This window comes from Agrilus planipennis, unplaced genomic scaffold (genome assembly GCF_000699045.2).
Source record: "Agrilus planipennis isolate EAB-ADULT unplaced genomic scaffold, Apla_2.0 scaffold195, whole genome shotgun sequence".
NCBI classification, from domain to species: Eukaryota; Metazoa; Arthropoda; class Insecta; order Coleoptera; family Buprestidae; genus Agrilus; species Agrilus planipennis.
Window position 1 is genome coordinate 284,859 of NW_020439173.1, and position 19,333 is coordinate 304,191.

At 34.5% G+C, this 19,333-nt stretch overlaps 3 protein-coding genes and 2 long non-coding RNA genes across 5 annotated transcripts in view; 2 read left to right on the top strand and 3 right to left on the bottom strand.

Moving 5' to 3' along the window:
- The window catches only part of LOC108739848 (START domain-containing protein 10), a 46,974-nt gene extending 44,829 nt beyond the window's left edge, over window positions 1-2,145 (bottom strand). Inside the window, exon 1 of the mRNA XM_018473924.1 lies at window positions 1,965-2,145. The gene's annotated coding sequence lies outside the window, so the exon portion shown is untranslated. The remainder of the gene's footprint in view (window positions 1-1,964) is intronic.
- The window catches only part of LOC108739845 (serine/threonine-protein phosphatase 6 regulatory ankyrin repeat subunit A), a 23,373-nt gene extending 11,820 nt beyond the window's left edge, over window positions 1-11,553 (top strand). The window contains exons 5-15 of the mRNA XM_025978015.1: window positions 2,339-2,686; window positions 3,234-3,332; window positions 3,399-3,492; window positions 3,776-3,984; window positions 4,352-5,779; window positions 5,839-6,004; window positions 6,072-6,649; window positions 6,760-7,447; window positions 9,568-9,794; window positions 10,689-10,824; window positions 10,886-11,553. Coding sequence (XP_025833800.1) covers window positions 2,339-2,686; window positions 3,234-3,332; window positions 3,399-3,492; window positions 3,776-3,984; window positions 4,352-5,779; window positions 5,839-6,004; window positions 6,072-6,649; window positions 6,760-7,447; window positions 9,568-9,794; window positions 10,689-10,824; window positions 10,886-11,271 — 4,359 coding nt within the window. The 3' untranslated portion in view covers window positions 11,272-11,553. The remainder of the gene's footprint in view (window positions 1-2,338; window positions 2,687-3,233; window positions 3,333-3,398; window positions 3,493-3,775; window positions 3,985-4,351; window positions 5,780-5,838; window positions 6,005-6,071; window positions 6,650-6,759; window positions 7,448-9,567; window positions 9,795-10,688; window positions 10,825-10,885) is intronic.
- A 451-nt stretch (window positions 11,554-12,004) lies between these two features.
- LOC108739869 (pancreatic lipase-related protein 2-like) lies at window positions 12,005-15,602 on the bottom strand. Its single transcript, XM_025978014.1, has 3 exons — window positions 15,281-15,602; window positions 14,183-14,896; window positions 12,005-12,300 (listed from the first exon to the last, which is right to left on the bottom strand). The coding sequence occupies exons 1-3, from the start codon at window positions 15,327-15,329 to the stop codon at window positions 12,086-12,088; spliced, it is 978 nt and encodes a 325-aa protein (XP_025833799.1). The 5' UTR covers window positions 15,330-15,602; the 3' UTR covers window positions 12,005-12,085.
- Window positions 13,255-17,987, top strand: LOC108739871. The gene is made up of 3 exons (XR_001938239.2): window positions 13,255-13,693; window positions 17,685-17,741; window positions 17,825-17,987. It is a non-coding gene; the product is annotated as an uncharacterized LOC108739871 (long non-coding RNA).
- A 91-nt stretch (window positions 17,988-18,078) lies between these two features.
- Window positions 18,079-18,824, bottom strand: LOC108739870. The gene is made up of 2 exons (XR_001938238.1): window positions 18,362-18,824; window positions 18,079-18,306 (listed from the first exon to the last, which is right to left on the bottom strand). It is a non-coding gene; the product is annotated as an uncharacterized LOC108739870 (long non-coding RNA).
- Between the last annotated feature and the right edge of the window lie 509 nt (window positions 18,825-19,333).

Sequence of the window (19,333 nt, forward strand, 5' to 3'; positions counted from 1 at the left end):
TGACCATTTTATCCACTACAATTGCATTGCTCAAATGTGCTGTTATTGGTACCAATTACTACTGAAAATATCAACGAGATGTTTATTTATATTTGAAGACATATAAAAGGCTTTAACGCTTGTTTTCGACTCGCAGTACTATTCATGGCTGAACAAAACTTTTGGCTGGTACTGTATGAAAAAGTATGTTTAATGAACAAGAGTCGAGAGTATAATGAGCTTTTTTCTCCCTACCTACGATTTTGTCAGCGCGCATCCAAGACTTTGGAAGGGCATCGCTACAGAAAGTAAACGAAGTATAGCTCAACGTTCTGTAAGAACTATTAGTAATAGATTGGTTCGTATGGACTATAACGGTGACGTAAACACGATCTTTCAATAATTTTACAGTACATTTTTGTAGGTTAGACAATAATTTAACACATTGAGAACCTATCTCAAATTACGCAATCTGTTTGTAAAATTTCTTCTAGAAATAGATGCCTAACCGAGTATGCTAGTCCCGTATAAAAATTCATTAACTAGCAAATAGCTAATTATTAATTAACGTTTTATTGCCCCTGTGTTCTATAGACGGTGTGATTACGTAACCTGATGAAATTGGCGCTTATGTATCATTATATTCAAGGAATTGCCTAAAGATATATAGATTGCATGCTATAATAATTAGAAATTCCCTTGCGATTAATGTTACAAAGAAATATCCTATAAAAGGTTACGGTATGAATTACAGTGCGGACCACAAAACGTCTCAATCTCTTATTAAGTTGAGGTAGTCTGTAGAGGGTAGAAATTAGATGAATTTCACATTAGGTACTCTTTAATCCAATAATCAAAACTAAAATTCGCTTGAAGGATGTTAGAGAACTAGAATTTTTAACTTTATATAAATATGGCGTCTAATGGCGTCAAAAATGGAAAAGGCTTAATAAAGTTACTGATAAAATAATAATGTTGCAGGACGTCCGACGTAACCAAAAGAAAGTTATTCTAAACAATAACGTTTAAAGTTCTCTAAATTAAATAATGTCTAATCTAAATTACATACAATTAGTCATTGTGTAATGGTCAACCGATTTCTTAAAAGCCGCCTTTGGAACATACTGTACATTTCAATGCCGCTAAAAGTTGTAATTTGAAGGCCTATTCTACGTTTGCAGCGAAACTTTTTAAACACTGGTCACTGGTGACCTTTGCGAAGGTCTAGGGCAGTAATGAACGTTTCAACGAATTAATTATTACGTATTAGTCAGCCCTTTTTGTTTCCCATGCAAAACCAGTTCAAGTACAAATTTTACAAACAAATTATGTTTTTGGCGCAATCAAATTTAATCAGCGATCTGATGATAATAAAAACGCGGGTAATTTGAATAATACACTTATGTAACTACAGCAATAGTATAATTTATTGCATCCAACAACAATTTTATTTCAAAAACACAAACTCAAAATGAGAAAACNTTATGTTTTTGGCGCAATCAAATTTAATCAGCGATCTGATGATAATAAAAACGCGGGTAATTTGAATAATACACTTATGTAACTACAGCAATAGTGTAATTTATTGCATCCAACAACAATTTTATTTCAAAAACACAAATTCAAAATGAGAAAACATACCATAAAACTTTACTATTAAGTACCTATGTTATTTCGTTGTTGTTAATTAATGAAATCATCTTTTGAAACAATGTTGACACTCACGAATAGTTCTTATATCTAGTGTTTATTAGATAAAGATATCGTTTATCTTATTAATCTATTCAATTACAGATTAATTGCCTATTATAAACACATTAACCCATAATAATCATACGTAATTTAATTCCAAATCGTCTGTGGGAACAGGTTGCCTTTTCACATAGTTTTTCAACAAAAAGATTACAATAAATACACAATATACATAAATTATTATTGACAGCAATGACTCAGAACGAAATTCAAACTGACTACGTTTCACTCACCTTTTTTCTTTGGTTGTAGAACCATAATCCTTTCCATTACACCTTTCACTTAATGTCACCGAAAATAAGGATTTCGTTCACGATATATTAATCCATCGATAAATTCACAAACACAATCAAAGCCTAAATTAACAAGCGGTGAACAAATACGTGTTGTAAACAACCTGACGATGAGCAAACAAAACAAATTATTATCTTCTCAAATTAAATTATAAATTTAGCATTTATCAATCTTATTCATTATAAGTACATAAAAATATACTTTTATCAAAACGTGTCATAAAGCAGATGGCATTGATCCTACTACAACAACACAATAAAGAATTTTATAACCGCCTGCAGAAACGATATTAATATTTTTTTGTATGTCATAGGTTAGGATTTTAGTAGATTACGGTACGAGCGCCGATATGCAAAATGGAGATGGTCAAACAGCGCTTCATATAGCAGCTGCAGAGGGGGACGAAGCTCTGGTAAAATATTTTTATGGAGTTAGAGCTTCCGCAAGTATAACTGATAAACAAGACCGTACACCGATGCATTTGGCCGCCGAAAATGGTCATGCATCTATAATAGAGCTTTTGGCAGACAAATTTAAAGCTAGCATCTTCGAAAGGACCAAGGATGGCTCAACTCTGATGCACATTGCATCCTTACATGGGCATGCTGACTGTGCAATGATGCTTTTCAAGAAGGGAGTTTATCTACACATGCCAAACAAGGTATTAACTTCGTTTACTTTCTGTAGCGATGTGACCTTCAGCTTGATCGGCGCAAAGTAGAAAAGAACAGCACTAGGCCAGAAAAGGAAGGAGACAACTCTCGGTCAAACTCTTAACCGGTGAGGAGTGTATAATCCGTACAGTACTGCACGGAAAAATTGACCATTTTATCCACTACAATTTCATTGGTCAAATGTGCTGTTATTGNGCGGTGAACAAATACGTGTTGTAAACAACCTGACGATGAGCAAACAAAACAAATTATTATCTTCTCATGAACTGCAGAAGAAATATGCTGACATGCGTACTGTTTAAAGAAATGGTCAAAGAAAAGGTAATGGGTATGCTTGGAATCTGCATTTGGCAGATAAATCTTTCTATAACTAAATGTGGAAGAGTACAAGGGTTATTTATAATAATTGGTTTTACATAAGTCTTCGTACAAAATGTATAAAACATTTGAATAAAAAACGTACGTGTTGAAGGACGTAGGCATAAAAAAAGGATACTTATTTACAATTAAAATGTACGTGAATGATTGCTTCAGGATGGCGCAAGAAGTATTCATACTGCGGCCAGATATGGTCATGTAGGAATTATAAATAAGTTACTGGAAAAGGGTGAAAAAGTGGACGTCAGAACAAATGTAAGTTCCACACGTATGCCCTGAATTTATACGATTGCGACACTTTTAATATTTCGTTTATTTCAGGACAATTATACGGCATTGCACATTGCCGTGGAATCCTGCAAGCCGGCGGTTGTTGAAACACTTTTGGGATATGGAGCAGACGTACATGTTAGAGGTAGGCAAATAAACCGTGCAAAAAACCGTAAAAAGACATCAAGGGTAAAACTTAATTATGTCATGCGGCAACCCCGAGGCTAAAATTAAAAAAGAACTGCATGAATAAATCATATAATGTCCAACGACTATTAATGAGTCTAATTATGTATGTATGTAAATCATTTGGACAAAAACATTCTACATTGTATGTATACATAAATAGTATTAGTGTAGTCAAGTAAACAAAAAGAATAATTAAGTAAAGAGATAAAAAGGTAAACTAGTAAATTGTCGAAATGTAGGTGGCAAACTACGTGAGACACCCTTGCATATCGCTGCTAGGGTTAAAGATGGAGATAGATGCGCCTTAATGCTACTAAAGTCAGGAGCAGGTCCTAATCTAACCACGGATGATGGACAAACGCCTGTTCACGTCGCTGCAAATCATGGAAACTTGCAAACACTCCTGCTTCTCTTGGAAGACGGTGGAGATCCAAAATTCAAAAACAAGGTCAGTTATTATTTGAATCCATACTCAAAAAAGAGAGCAATCCGCCTGACATATCTTTCTGTCTATTCTGTTCAAATTGGAACGCCTTCTAACAATGAAGCTGGTCTCTGATTTCGTTATCTATTATTGGTTCCATAAAGTTACTTATTTAAACAATATTTGCCTGTCAGAAAACGCACCTGCAGTTGAGATATTTCGACAGTGATTCAAAAAGATGTAACTCCCTTCCAATTCCTTCATTTTCAGTCACCCATCAACTTTCCTGAAGAATGATTCTAAGGAAACACTTCAGTATCTTGTCCCCTTATATGTTTCCCTTTCAGTTTCTTCAGTAATAATTCCTTAATTTATCATTTTTCCCTGTCAGAATTCGGAAACTCCGTTGCACCTGGCAAGCCGGGGATGTCACCCGGACGTGGTGGCCCATCTAATATCATTCGTAAAGACCCATCATGGCGAAGAAGCAGCAAAACAATACGTCAACGAAACCAACGAGAACGACGAAAGCGCCTTACATTACATCTGCTGCGTCACCAAAAACGAAGTCCTGGTGCCTTCTTCGGATCGAGAAGTTGTCAAACTTCTTTTACAAAACGGAGCGGACGTCAATCTTCTGACCAAAAGCACCCACGAAACCGCCTTCCATTATTTAGCTGTCGCCGGCAACAACGAGGTCCTTTCGGAAATGATTTCCCATATGACAACCACTCAAATACAAAAAGCTTTGAACAGACAATCGGCGATAGGGTGGACGCCACTTTTAATTGCGTCCCACAGAGGTCACATTGAGTTTATCAACAACTTGCTGGCAAACCATGCCAGGGTTGACGTTTTCGACCTGGACGGTCGGTCTGCTCTTCATTTAGCCGCAGAAAAGGGCTACATAGAGGTATGCGACTCCTTGCTATCCCACAAAGCTTTCATCAATTCCAAGTCTCGAAACGGGAGGACTGCGCTCCACCTTGCAGCCCTTAATGGCTACGTAGACTTGGTAAACTTTTTGATAAAAGATCACAACGCAGTGATAGACATATTGACCCTCAAGAAACAAACCCCTCTCCATCTGGCAGCTGGTGCCGGTCAAATAAAGGTTTGCAGGCTCCTTTTAGACTTGGGCGCAAACATTGACGCTACAGACGACCAGGGTCAAAAGCCTATTCACGCGGCGTGTCAAAACAACCACTCCGAAGTTGTACAACTTTTTCTTCAGCAGCATCCAAGTCTTGTAATGGCAACAACGAAGGACGGAAACACGTGCGCCCATATAGCAGCAGCTCAAGGGAGTGTCACTGTCATCGAAGAGCTTATGAAATTCGATAGGCAAGGAGTGATTTCGGCCAGAAACAAAATAACTGACGCAACACCTCTGCAAATAGCAGCAGAAGGAGGTCACGCTGAAGTAGTGAAAGCTTTGGTTCGAGCAGGTGCTTCATGTACTGACGAGAACAAAGCAGGATTTACCGCGGTCCATCTGGCAGCCCGAAATGGTCACGGGCAAGTACTGGAGGTGCTCAGATCGTCGAATTCCTTGAGGGTGTCTAGCAAGAAATTGGGAGTTACTGCCCTGCATGTCGCTGCTTATTTTGGGCAAGCAGACACAGTGAGAGAACTATTAACTAACATACCAGGAACTGTCAAATCCGACATACCTAACGGTGCTTCACTCGTACCGGCATTGGGAAACGAGTCTGGAATGACCCCGTTACATTTGGCTTCGTTTTCGGGAAACGAGAATGTCGTCAGACTTCTCCTCAATTCAGCTGGGGTTCAAGTAGACGCTTCTACTCATGAAAACGTAAATTAAACCAACTATTCGTAAAAAAAATACTGCGTAACGGTAAAAGTTTGTTGCAGGGATATAATCCGATGCATCTGGCTTGTTACGGGGGTCATACCACCGTTGTGGGCCTCCTTCTGAGCAGGTCTGCCGAATTGTTGGAAAGCCACGACCGACATGGACGGAGAGGTTTACATATAGCTGCTACCCATGGACATTACCAAATGGTTGAAGTACTTTTGGGTATTTATATACACTCCTTTTACAATTTTACTAGATTTAATAAAGGTCTTGTGTTATTTTACTATAGGTCAGGGAGCTGAAATAAATGCAACTGATAAAAGTGGATGGACGCCACTCCATTACGCCTCCAGAGCTGGTTGCTTCGACGTGGTCAAGCTTCTAACAGAGTCCGGAGCTTCGCCAAAATCGGAAACAAATCAGGGAGCCGCCCCAATCTGGTTTGCTGCATCCGAAGGCCATCACGATGTCCTAGAGTACTTAATGACAAAAGAACATGATACTTACAACCTCATGGAAGACAGGAGATTCGTCTACAACTTGATGGTCTGTTCCAAAAACCACAACAATAAACCTATTGAAGAATTCGTTCTGGTATCACCCGCCCCAGTCGATACTGCTGCCAAATTGTCTAACATATTTATCACATTGTCGTCAAAAGAAAAAGAGAGAGCAAAAGATTTGGTTGCAGCCGGAAAGCATTGTGAAGCCATGGCAACAGAACTGCTTGCTCTAGCGGCCGGATCTGAGTCCGCTGGGAAAATTTTGACAGCAACGGATCGAAGAAGTGTCGAATTTTTGGACGTTCTGATCGAAAACGAACAAAAGGAAGTCATCGCGCATACGGTTGTTCAACGATATCTGCAGGTAAAAAAATAGGTAATAAACTAGAAGGCCTAAATCGTACTGATGGAATAGACACAAGATAGACTTGCTACGAAATAAATTCTGGAACTTAATTTCCATTTTATTTCCAGGAACTGTGGCGTGGTTCATTGAATTGGACGGCGTGGAAGATTCTTTTGCTTTTCATCTGCTTCATTGTATGCCCTCCGGTTTGGCTCGCGTTCACTTTACCTTTAGGCCATAAATACAACAAGGTCCCCATTATAAAGTTCATGTCTCTCCTTACGTCCCATGTTTACCTGATGATTTTCCTTTTAATAGTAGGAATTACACCGCCTTACCCTGTAGTTAGAGCAAGTTTGATTCCTTACTGGTACGAGTGGATCCTTCTGGTGTGGTTGAGCGGTTTGCTCCTGTTTGAACTAACAAATCCCAGTGATAAATCTGGACTCGGTTGGATCAAGTTATCAGTTCTGTTGTTCGGTATTTTTGGAGTGGGGTTGCACGTTTTGGGATTAGTCCAGATACCCAAAAATCAATGGCCAACTCTGATGTACTGCAGGAACCAATTGTTCGCGTTATCGTTTCTGCTGGCTTGCGTGCAAATTTTGGACTTTTTGTCATTTCACCACTTGTTTGGGCCTTGGGCCATCATTATAGGCAACTTGATGAAAGACTTGGCAAGATTCTTGGCAGTTTTGGCCATTTTTGTGTTTGGTTTTTCCATGCACTTCGTCGCTTTGAATCAGCCCTTTGATAACCTAAGTGACAGCCAGGTGGCCGACTTACCCAAGAAAGTTGAATCACCTTTTCACGCAGGTAAGGAAAATTATATAGTAATTTGACCCTCATAACCGTTACAGCAATATTCCAGTTATTTTACCATCGGAAGTGTAAATTGTTGTTGTATATTAATAACTGTTTATGGTTTTCTATAAATTTTATAATTGTTTTGAACAGTGTCAGGTAGATATAGGCCTGACGATGCAGAATGGTTGGATGACTCGTTTTGGAATCCAACTGTCAGAACTCCGTTGCGGCGACGAAAAAGACCCATTGGTAGTAAGTTGTTGATAGTTTGGGGTTTCTTTTCTGTGTTAGGTTTTCGTGTGTTTCTTTATGTGTTGTGCAGTGGGATAAAGGACAACCCACAGTTAATGTATTCGCCGACCGAATCTGCTTTCTGTGTTGACTCCCACAAGAACCAAGTGCGGAATTTGTCAAATTCATGTGTAGGTAGAATGGTTTAAATTTGAAAAATGCTGGAAATAAATGTCACCCAAAGGTTCATTGATAAAATCATTATTTATATACCTAAATGCATAATAAAAACTCAACTTATGCCAAAAAGATTAACAGTTTTCTTCGTATAATCACTATTTTCTTATGTTATGGATGAAGAGGTTCCAGAACCCCTACATCCCTTCGTAGACTGCGTGCGTTCATAGAAATTAAATGAAGCTTTTACCAAATTTTTCAACGTATTATTTCCAGTATTGTGTAGGAATAACTAATTAATATACAGGGTGGCCTTAACTTAATATGCGAACTGAGGCTGAATTTAAAAAGTAATTGAGAAGTAACACATTGCACTGATAATAAATATAACGTATCTATTATGGACACCCTGTATAAGAATTATTTTAAACCGCTTAGAAGTTAGGAAAACCAGAATTGTCCATGTACCTTGTTGTGTGTTACGTTTTGATGGTAAAGAAATTCGACAAATTTGTGAAGATATGAAAACGAAATTCTGTAGTTTCCAAATTGGACTTATCCAAACATAATGTCTTTATAAATAGAACAAACAGAATAGCTCAAACCCCAACGCCAAAACACGACACTTTAGTTGTCCGAAACTCTTTTCAGTTACCTTCTTCAGGGACTGAAGTGAAAAGTGCTTCGGACAACTAAAGTGTCGTGTTTTGGCGTTGAGGGTTGAGCTATTTAGTTTGTTCTACAACAACTGCCAAAGTTTTTCCAATCTTCATCATCATCATCATAAGGTCGTCAGTCTTAAGACTGGTTGGACACGTACTTCCACTCTTTCCTATCCTGAGCTAAACTTCGCATTTCCCTAAAACTATAACGGCCCACATCCTTAACTATTTGTGAACAGTAATCTAATCTACTACCCCTCTTAACCCCCGTTTCTGCCTCTAATATGTCTCTGACTAGACCTTCATGCCTGAGAAGGTGTCCTACCAACCTATCTCGCCTATTTTTTATTGACTTCCATAGAGTCCTCTGTTCTCCTATTCTTTCCAATACCTCTTCATATCTTCATATGTCTTTATAAATGAATGCCAAAATCCAGGGTACATTCTGGTGAAAACATATAGTAATTATAGAGTAAGTCTTCTTTATATATTCCATCTCTAGTAAGAACTACTACCTTTAAAAGACTCTTGGGCCGATTTTGTTAATTTTGATTATCTTTTTGAAAAGATGTTGATGGTCACATCTTCAGTAAAAAATTTGTCGTATTTTGTAACCTACAAGAATGTATGTGTGTATTTGTGAGTGTCCCATTTTGTAGGTAACCTATCCCATAGTTCTAAATGTGTAAAGCCGCCTTTTAGAGGACAATGTGCCTTAATCGTCTGCGTAACTATTAGAATCCTGTAGGCGTTCGTCTAGGTGTTCGTTGTAGTATGAATTGTTCATCATCATTTTTCTGACCCTACTTAATTTTCCAAGTGGTAATGAATCCACTACTGGCGTTCGAGTTGTTGTTCTTCGCCGTTTTCGGACAAACGTCGTACGAAGATTTGCTGATGAGAAAGGGAGCAAGACCCCCGTGGATCGAGAGCCTCTTCAAAATAGCGTTCGGCGTTTACATGTTGGTCTCAGTTGTAGTATTAATAAACCTTCTGATTGCTATGATGTCTGACACTTACCAGCGCATCCAGGTAATTGTTTTCGATCTGTTATTCCAGTACAAAAGAATCCCGTCCAGGTTTTTGAACTGCTATTTTTCGCGGTTTTCGGACAAACCACCACCGACCATTTAAAGACCGACGGTTGGACCCACAACCACAACAACCAGCCCACCTGGACCGAAGTTCTGTTTAAGATCGTTTTTGGGGTTTACATGTTGGTCTCGGTCGTTGTTCTCATTAATCTTCTCATTGCTATGATGACCGATACTTACCAAAGCATTCAGGTAACGATCACAAAAAAAGCCCATTGCACAAAATCTTAGGTTCCTGCTGACCGCAACAAACACTTGGACCGCTGTGCAGTGTTGGGGAATACCCGACCTGGTAGGAACGAAGTTTCTTACGCTGGTTAACTGCCTGCCGCCATATTGTGCAGTAAGGAACTTCGTTCCAAAATCATACAAATCTTTGGAATTGTAACTATTGGGTACGTATACCATTGAACGTAGATTCACTCTCGCCTATGAAATTTCACTATTTAAAATAACTCTTGTTGCTATATTTTTATTAGATCTTAATATGCCAAACATATACTTGAAGAAATTAAAATTAATTAAAGTTTTAAATCGTCCTCAACTAAATTTCACTGACTGTGAGGGTTTAATCCAAAATATGTAATAAACGCTTGCTTGGTTTAGCAAATTTATTTAAGAAATTTAACAGTTACATTAAATTATTGTCAAAGTTTTAAGGTTTTGTAAAAGAAAGTATGTTTCACTAATAAGTTATATTGTTTGGTTTTGTATTGTTTTCTTTCTTGTTGCAAAACATTTTATACATTTACATTAGTATTAAACTATAAGATGCCTAACAACAAATTATAAATTATACTTAATCATTTACTTATGAAAAATAGTAAAAATAGTAAGGGAAGATACCAATTAATTATTATCAAGGTTTTGTCTAAAATATGGACAAAAAAATTGATTATTTCAAACTTCATCATCGTTCATCATAAGGTCGTCAGTCCTAAAACTAAAGGTTGTTTGACACGCACCTTCACTCTTTCCTATTTCAAACTTAAACAAATTACGTAGTATCCAATTATGTTGTCATTGTCAAACACCGGATTGAATTTAATTACTTTCTACAACAAAAACCCATAAATGGTGTTTTAGGCTCAATCAGACATAGAATGGAAATTTGGTTTGAGTAAATTGATTCGTTCAATGCACAGAACAAGCACGGCACCGTCTCCAATCAACCTTATAACAACGTGGTTGTTCTATTTGGTAAAAATATGCAAAGTCCGAAGTAAGAATATCAAGAAATCATCACCATTGTATTGATTATATGACTTTTCTTGTTGATACAGTGAAGAAAAGGAAGCAGAGACCATCGAGTTTGATCCAATTGATGAACAGTTTTCAAGCAGGTCAACAGCTGAGTCCAAGATCGAAGGCCGGTGCAAAATGGCTTTCCAAAGTCAAAAAGGGAAGTCAGGTTGCTCCAAAGGAATCGCTCACAGTCTCTACTACTCACTTCAGTCCTTTGGGGTCACAAATGAGTTTTAATATACAAACAACAAGGATTGAACATGTCGCAGATTGGGAATCGATTGCCAAAAAGTATCGCGCATTGACTGGGAACACGGACAATGTCAAAACTGAATCCAAAAATGACGAAGAAGACGAAGACGAAGAGGAAAATGAAAACAATCAAAGTCAAAATAACTCCAGTCCTCCAACAGCTTCAAATTAACTTAGGTAATAATTATTAGATAATTATAACTCTGACTTCCTGACAATTTATACTTACTTTAATAATGAGAATTAAGAGTTTAATTAAATGTGAAATATATATAAAAAAAAACAATCAATTTACATAGTAGTTTTTAGACAACCGTTATACTCGTGCACAAACTTGATACATGCAAATAGACAAGAAAACTTTATACTTTCTTAAATATTTATACTTACTTACGTAGAAAAGTATTGACTGTTAAATGTAATATAATATACCGTTAAGCATGTTTAAAGTTTATATTAGAAGCAAGTTTGTAATATAAAATTAAACAATATTTAATCATAAAATTAGTGTTTGATGATGCTAGATATTTTAAGAGAAATAATTGGCATAAAGCAACGATAAGCAACTTTAATCTTTCCGAGTTTCGTCATTTTTATTATGGCTATTTGTTAAGGCAGGTCCTATCAGCATCCGGACCGGATCCGGATTTATTATCAGGGACGGAGTAGCAACAGCCTATTTAGACCGATTTGTCCCTTTTGTCGATACCCTACCTGATGAATCTTTTACGACAATCCCTATTTAGTTTGATTTCAAATCAAATAACTTGATCAGTTAATTAAAATTACTGCAATGCTTCAATAAACTTCATCGGAAAGGAAAAGCAAACAAAATAATTAATTAACTAATACTTATTATTTATTATTCTTTAATTGTTTTTAAATAGTAACAAAATCATCGGACTAGTACAGTTTCGTGTTAATCGGTTTTTATTTGTAAAGAAAACCAATTATGGGTACAATTAAGAATTAAAATAAAACCCGTGTCATCTATAAGATAGAAAAGGACTTTGTTGACGGGTGGCAAAGTAGAAGGTCCCTTTTGTGTCACTAGGCGCCAATTCCCCGAAAGGTATTTGTTTATTTCTGTTACAACGACCCTGTTGAAAGGAATTCCAACTATCACAATCCTGAGCCATTACGGGACTCGAATTTATTGACTCGATATAATAGGCATGACTTCTTTTGTGACTACAGAAAACTGAAAAAGAACAAATGGCTCATTGACGTAGCGAGAAACCTCCAGGAAGATGCTCTTGTACTTGTACAGCATAAAAAACTGGAGATGGGACAGAGTTAAATATTTGCATAAGTTTAAAGAAATCCATTATTATTTATTATTATAAATAATAACTCGGTTAAAATGAATAGCTACAATTTGCATTACAAACAGACTCACAGATATAGTATATATTATTTAGTAGGACAACTTTAAGGATGTTTGAGAGGTATGTCAAAATGCTGCGAGACAAATAAAAATTTGGAAGAACGTTCCTCATTCAATTCTAAAACTCCTGTGAAAATTACAAATCGATTCGCTAAACCGTTAAAAAGTTATTGAAATTTTAAAAAATTCTAATTTTACACATCATTTTATGGAGATTCGTTAACCGAACAGATTAAATTTATTTTTATTAACAGAAAAAAAGCTACTAGAAATTTCAAACTTTTATAATAAGTAACTTGAACTCTGGAGAATCACTTTAGCGTAAGGTTATTCAAATTCACTAAATGGTTATCGAGGAAAAAATGAAAAATTAGCTGAAAATCTCGTTTTTACTTGATAATATAATGATAATATTTATAATTGTCTGAAATAAATGCAATTTTAAAGTTTTAATTATTATTTAAACATATTAAAAAGTTTTACGCTCATTATTAATAGAGATTGAAACTAAATATTTTTTTGTTTCGAAGTTGAAATCAAGGCATATTCACTGCCAAAAGTCAGTTAAAAATTTTCCATATTATTCGTTATTTCTTATTTTATTCAAAGTTTTTGGTCAAATTCCAATTTTTTTCTCAAACCGTATACTTTTTTTTAGTATAGATAGTATTTATTTACTTCATGATATGCAAAACCTAATTAATAACAAATTTCTAATTTTATGTATTCTTGTCTCCGATTGCACCTCCCAAACATCCTTAAGTGAAGACTTTTGATCATGTCATTAATTTTTACGTTGACTGTACATAAACTCTACAAATAATTTGCTGTTGACTATAAAACCACATCCTTCTTTTTAATAGACTGGAGATGTAATATTACTGCCTAGTATCGTATTTCAAATTGTTACGTATATTGCATCATCGTCTAGTCAGGGAAAGTGAAAGGACAAGGTGAAGGTCAGCCTACATCCTTCGGAACAACTTTTGTTGAGTCACTTCGATAACACTTATCGCAATCGAAAAGACTGCGTGTTGTCTAATAAAATATCGTATCCGTCGGGTTTTTGCCGCATAGTTGTTTATTTTATAAAACGTACTAAATTATTATTAACATTATACTGACTAATTTATCGTGTTGTGCGTACGCATCTTTGGATCCACGACTGGAATTATAATAACATAATTTATTGGATAATTCGTTAAAGGTAAGATGATTTAAACGATGATGAAAGTGTTTCACTAATTCTACAGTTACTTAAATAAAAATCGCTTCATCTCTGTCCCCGCTATTAATCAATCAGACCAATGTTACATTAATTAAATGAAAAATGTAGAAAGTAAAATCAAAACCATAGATATAACTTAGAGACGATTTATTTATGTACTACGTTTCTCAGGGTCATTAGATATTTTTTAGTCGAAATAGTATAATTAAACTAAAACAATTACCTTTAGATTTAGCTAGATTATTTTTAGATTGTTAATTGACCAATTTGACACCCTATAATTCTTATTATTATCACAAAAAGGTAAGTTTTTGGATTTGTAGGGTCGAGTAGTAGCAACAAGTATAACAGAAATCAAGAACATCATTTTCTAACAAAAGGTGGCGCCTGATTTGGTTGTTTGTGTAAAATTATCACCATAAATTGTGAATTAAACGCATAAAATGAATCAAAATAAATTAGACTTACTGTCAGAAAGCCGGCTGATATTTTGGCATCCTGGTTGAAACGCTGATCCTCCATTAGGGTAAAAATCGACATTTCCCAGAGGTTCCTTGAACCCAAAAATTCCAGCATCAGTATGAACAACATCAACAAAGTCTCCGTCACTTTCTATCAAACGTGTTTCTTCACAAGAAACAGGTAACTCAAAAAATGGTCTTGCAGGATCCAGCGCCGTGATCCTCCCAATTCTCTTCCCAAAAATATTGTACACATCCTTCCCTGCCACTCCTGCAATATGAGACCCAAGAGAATGCCCTATAACATGAATATCATCCGATCGGACCCCATAATGCTTAACCAGATCAGTTATAAAAAGTCCGAGATATTTTCCTACAGGAACGACATTGTAACTGGATGAGATATAATTGGTAGTAGTGCCTTTTGACCAATCCACTGCTATAACGTTGTAATCGTCCTTTTCCAAGTACGCCTTTATCATTGAAATATACCAATAAATTTTTGCGTGCTCGATCCACCCATGAACTATTATTTTAAATGGACCTTTTGTAAAATGATTCGCGAATTTTTTCGGACTTAGTTTGACGGGTTCTGTAGGATTTTCTCTGGTGTATAGGTAAAACACTACGTCTTCCCTGGAAAGGTTTGTCGAAAACGGTTCTTTAACTAAAGTTTGAAGAATGTTTAGTTTCTGATATTGCGAGCAATGGTACGAGGCCTCTGAAAATGAAACAAAAAATTATTAGTCCTTGTTAGTCAATTGTTTTACTGTAATTTCTTCTTCAAATTAACAAACAGTTACTAATTGGAAACGATAAAGTGTTTTTGTAATGAATTTTGTTAAGTGAAATAATTATGCAACGTTTGATGATGGTATTAACTTATAAAAGTGGAATTAAAAACGCGAATATTGCTTCAACAAACTTTATTTGGATAGTGCTTTGGATATTTGATAATAAATACTTCAAAAGTATTGTATAATAACCGCTGTCGATCGAAGTAAGATATTGTTAAGTATCTGAAGGAATAAGAATTGGAGAAATTTCACTTTTATAAGTTCCAATGAATTTTGTTGTGTGGAAATTTCTTAAAAGAGGGACTTACCACAAAGATGAAACGCTAGAATCAAAACTGCTGCTATTTTGTCGAACATTTTTAAATAAATAAACAACAAACCAAGTTCGTACTGATACTGGAACGAACTAAAGGTATCCTTCGTGATTTTCAGCTAAGGAATAATAAAGAAAAACGTTTTTAGAATGTTAATTATCATAATATCATTGAAGAGCAGAAGTTCGAAATAAATTCTGAACACGCACGTTAAAGTACTTATAAAAATTGTCCTCAAGATTATATTATAGCATGCAATCGACCATAATCAAAAGAACACCGATTTTATTTATTTATTTTTTTCTAATTTCTACCAATCGATGATTTTACTACTGTCGGCTCCGAAGTATCTTGATATTGAGAACAATAATAAGATAGTTTATCGTGTTTTATAGTTCCACAATAAATTATTTTGGAGTAGTCCTTGTCAAAAATCATGGCTATTGGTACCTACCAATTTACAGCGTAAATTGGTGCTTCAATGTCATAATTTAGAAAAAGTTTTGTTCCTTAAAAAGGAAATCAATCAATAGGTAATGCATATGTACTCACCTAAAGGTCATTGCTAAACTTTTTTCGATGTATTAGCCAGTCAATTGTTACAAATCGTTATAAATGATCGAAAAATTTTAGTTTTGATCGCTAATCGATTATATTGATATATATCTCAAAGATCAGGTTATCATTCGTATTACAAATTGAATTAATTTTTTGTTGCAATAAAATAAATGGAAGATGAATAAACTCTCTGATACATTAAACGTAATGACTAGGTACAAACCAAACACTGATTGAGAATCAAATTATTTTTAATAAATATGAACAAACAAAGACCAAACAATTTTCGTTTCGTACCATCAGAAATATTGAACAAATTAAACTACGCCAAAAAAAATTGGTAAAACCTTTTTATATACCAATAGCATTACATACATAGATAAAGGTAATAAATACTTAAATGTATTGAGTAGCCCTAATTTGCGACCTTAGTTCTATAACCTATTTTAAATATTTCATTTAGATATGTAAGTGTAGATTCCTTAAAAGTTTACATTTAGGTCTGTATTTTTTAATCCCATTATTAACCAAAACATTATCTAATATATGTAAGTTAATGTAAATTTATGCTAAACGAGTTTCGAGTTAAACTACACTGATTGAACTTGACAGAGTTTCCAAAGTAATGAATACGGGTTTATGTGTATCGGTTATTGTTATTCCGTATTAACTTGTTCGCAATAAAGATTATCGCAAACAACAATCAAATGTTCTTTAAAAATTTTTTCATCATCTTATTTTTAGGAATATCAAGAAAATAGAATCATATTTACTTTCACATACTTGTACTTCAAATTACAGTAAAAATCTGTTCATTTTGTTAGTTAAGACATTCATAAATCAGTAACGCCTTTATATCCGATCAAAAACTATTATCACCACTAGATCCCACACGCATATTTACGTAATTTTCACCTCCTGAAAGTTTTAAAATAATTGTTTAACAGGTGGAAAACTAAGATGCGCTTTTTTCTGCACCGATTTTTTAGGCGTTTTTGATATCTGCTCATGAATACCGTCCTTACATCCAATCAAATTTAAAAACTATTATCACCACTAAATTCTGCATGCATTTTTACATACTTTTCATCCCTTTAATGTTTTAAAATAAATATTTAACAGGTTGAAATTAAGATGCGCTTTTTTCTGCACCGATTTTTTAGGCGTTTTTCATATCTGCTCATGAATACCGTCCTTACCTCCAATCAAATTCAAAAACTATTACCACCACTAAATTCTCCAAACATTTTTACATACTTTTCATCCCCTAGATGTTTTAAAATAATTGTTTAACAGGTTGAAAACTAAGATGCGCTTTTTTCTGCACCGATTTTTTAGGCGTTTTTGATATCTGCTCATGAATATCGTCCTTACCTCCAATCAAATTTAAAAACTATTACCACCACTAAATTCTCCAAGCATTTTTACATACTTTTCATCCCCTAGATGTTTTAAAATAATTGATTAACAGGTTAAAATCTAAGATGCGCTTTTTTCTGCACCGATTTTTTAGGCGTTTTTGATACTGTCCTTAGATCCAATCAAATTAAAAAATTGCTATTACCATTTTTTTGCATAATTGTCTTCCCCTAAAAGTTTTAAAGTAACTGTTGGACAGATTGAAGGCTCGAGGCGCATTTTTCTGCGCCTATTTTTTAGGTGACTTTTTATAGGGGCAGTGATTAGCAAAATCTTATATAAGTTATTGAGGGATGCATGCATTTAAGGTCTATACGGTTAAAACTAAACGACGGGCATTTTGCACCCATAGTTTATATTGTTAATTGTTATATGTAATGTGCATACATATTTCGAAAGTTAAATTTCTTTTTTGTTATAGAGGCCAATATGTTGTAATAATTGTTGGGGAATACCACTATATGGTCAGATATAACCGGTGAGCATTTTTCACCCTTCATTTTTTGTTGTTTAAGGTATAGGTATAGGTATATAAATTTTGAAAATTAAATAATTTTTTAGGACTGAGATTGCCAATATCTAAGGACAATTATTGGGAGATACCACATATAACTACTGTATGGTTAGAAATAACCTGAAGGCATTTTGCACCCCTAATTTTAAAGGTTTTTTGGTACAGATATGTAATGTGCGAACAGATTTTGAAAAGTAAATTTCTGCCTTTTTATAAGGACTGAGATTACCAAAATGTAATTAAGTTTTTGTAGCACAGTGTTTTCTCTAATATTTTATGCTTCACCAATTAAAAAATACTATAAGATAATATGTGTTTATTTGTCTATGTCGATGATTTTTACAATAAAAAAACTGTTTTTTGTAAAACATGTAAACTATTTGACAAAGTTATAACATGAATACGATCAGTAGCACTTCAATATTGTAAGTAGTTGTCTTCTATATTATTTTTATGGATTTTAAAATGGAATTATGCTTTTCTTGTTTGCCCTGGTATGTTCTCCGCAGAGAAGAGGGATGATTACTGTCTGAAATAAATTCTTATAATTAATGTGTAAAGAAATATTAGTCTTCTATTTAAACCTTTATTATTATTGTATATATTTAAGTTTTGCCAATTCGATTATAAAGCCTTGCATAAATCCTTCCTTTTGAAAACCAGTAGGTATGGAGTGCATTTACTATGACTGCAGACAAAAGTCTTATTAGCTTGATTTGCTCTTTAGAGAATCTCTTTCACCATGTTCAATTAAACATTATATAGTGCTTTTACTTGCATACCTTTAAATTATTTGATTATTATGATACATTTGTAAAAATACAGAAGATTCATTTAAGTAATTTTTTCGACCCCGAGGGTTTGAGGAATCATTAAAACTATTTTAATACTGTCTTCCATCGATCGTCAAAGAATTTACAGCATATTTGCTTAATTAGCAGAGTAATCAGCATTTTCGATTATGTTGCAGATTAAGAAAACAACTCCATTTTTGTTGGTTAACTCCATAGATAGTTAACTTGCTGTAAGTAGGAAATGCACGTTGTCTTCAACCGCTGCCGTTGGATAACTACTCAAGAAATACAATAACTTGATTTTATGAGCTATGAAATAAGGCAGAACTTAGAATTTTTGATTCAAAATTATGATAATTCTATTGTGTAATAAACCGTTGTTGATTATTAGTCCGTGCTGTTTGATTTTAATGATGATATTCAATTTTATAAGTATTTAAATACACTTCTACTTTTAGCGTTTACAGCGCCACTACGTGGTTAAAGCAGGAAAAATAATAATAACACTAAAACTTAACGATCATGAAAGTAAGGCGGGAAAACGACCTTACCTTACTTATGCTCTCCTAATACAAAATCTGAAATTTTTGAAGTTCTCACGGTTTCAGTTAACTATGTCCGGCTCCTTCACCATTTTTTCAAAACTTCAATATTATTGATTAGTATTAAATATCTGCACTATTAAGCAATTTTAATATTTTTTAACTACTGTAATATATTATATATTGTAATCTTATTTAAATATTATAATATAATATAAAA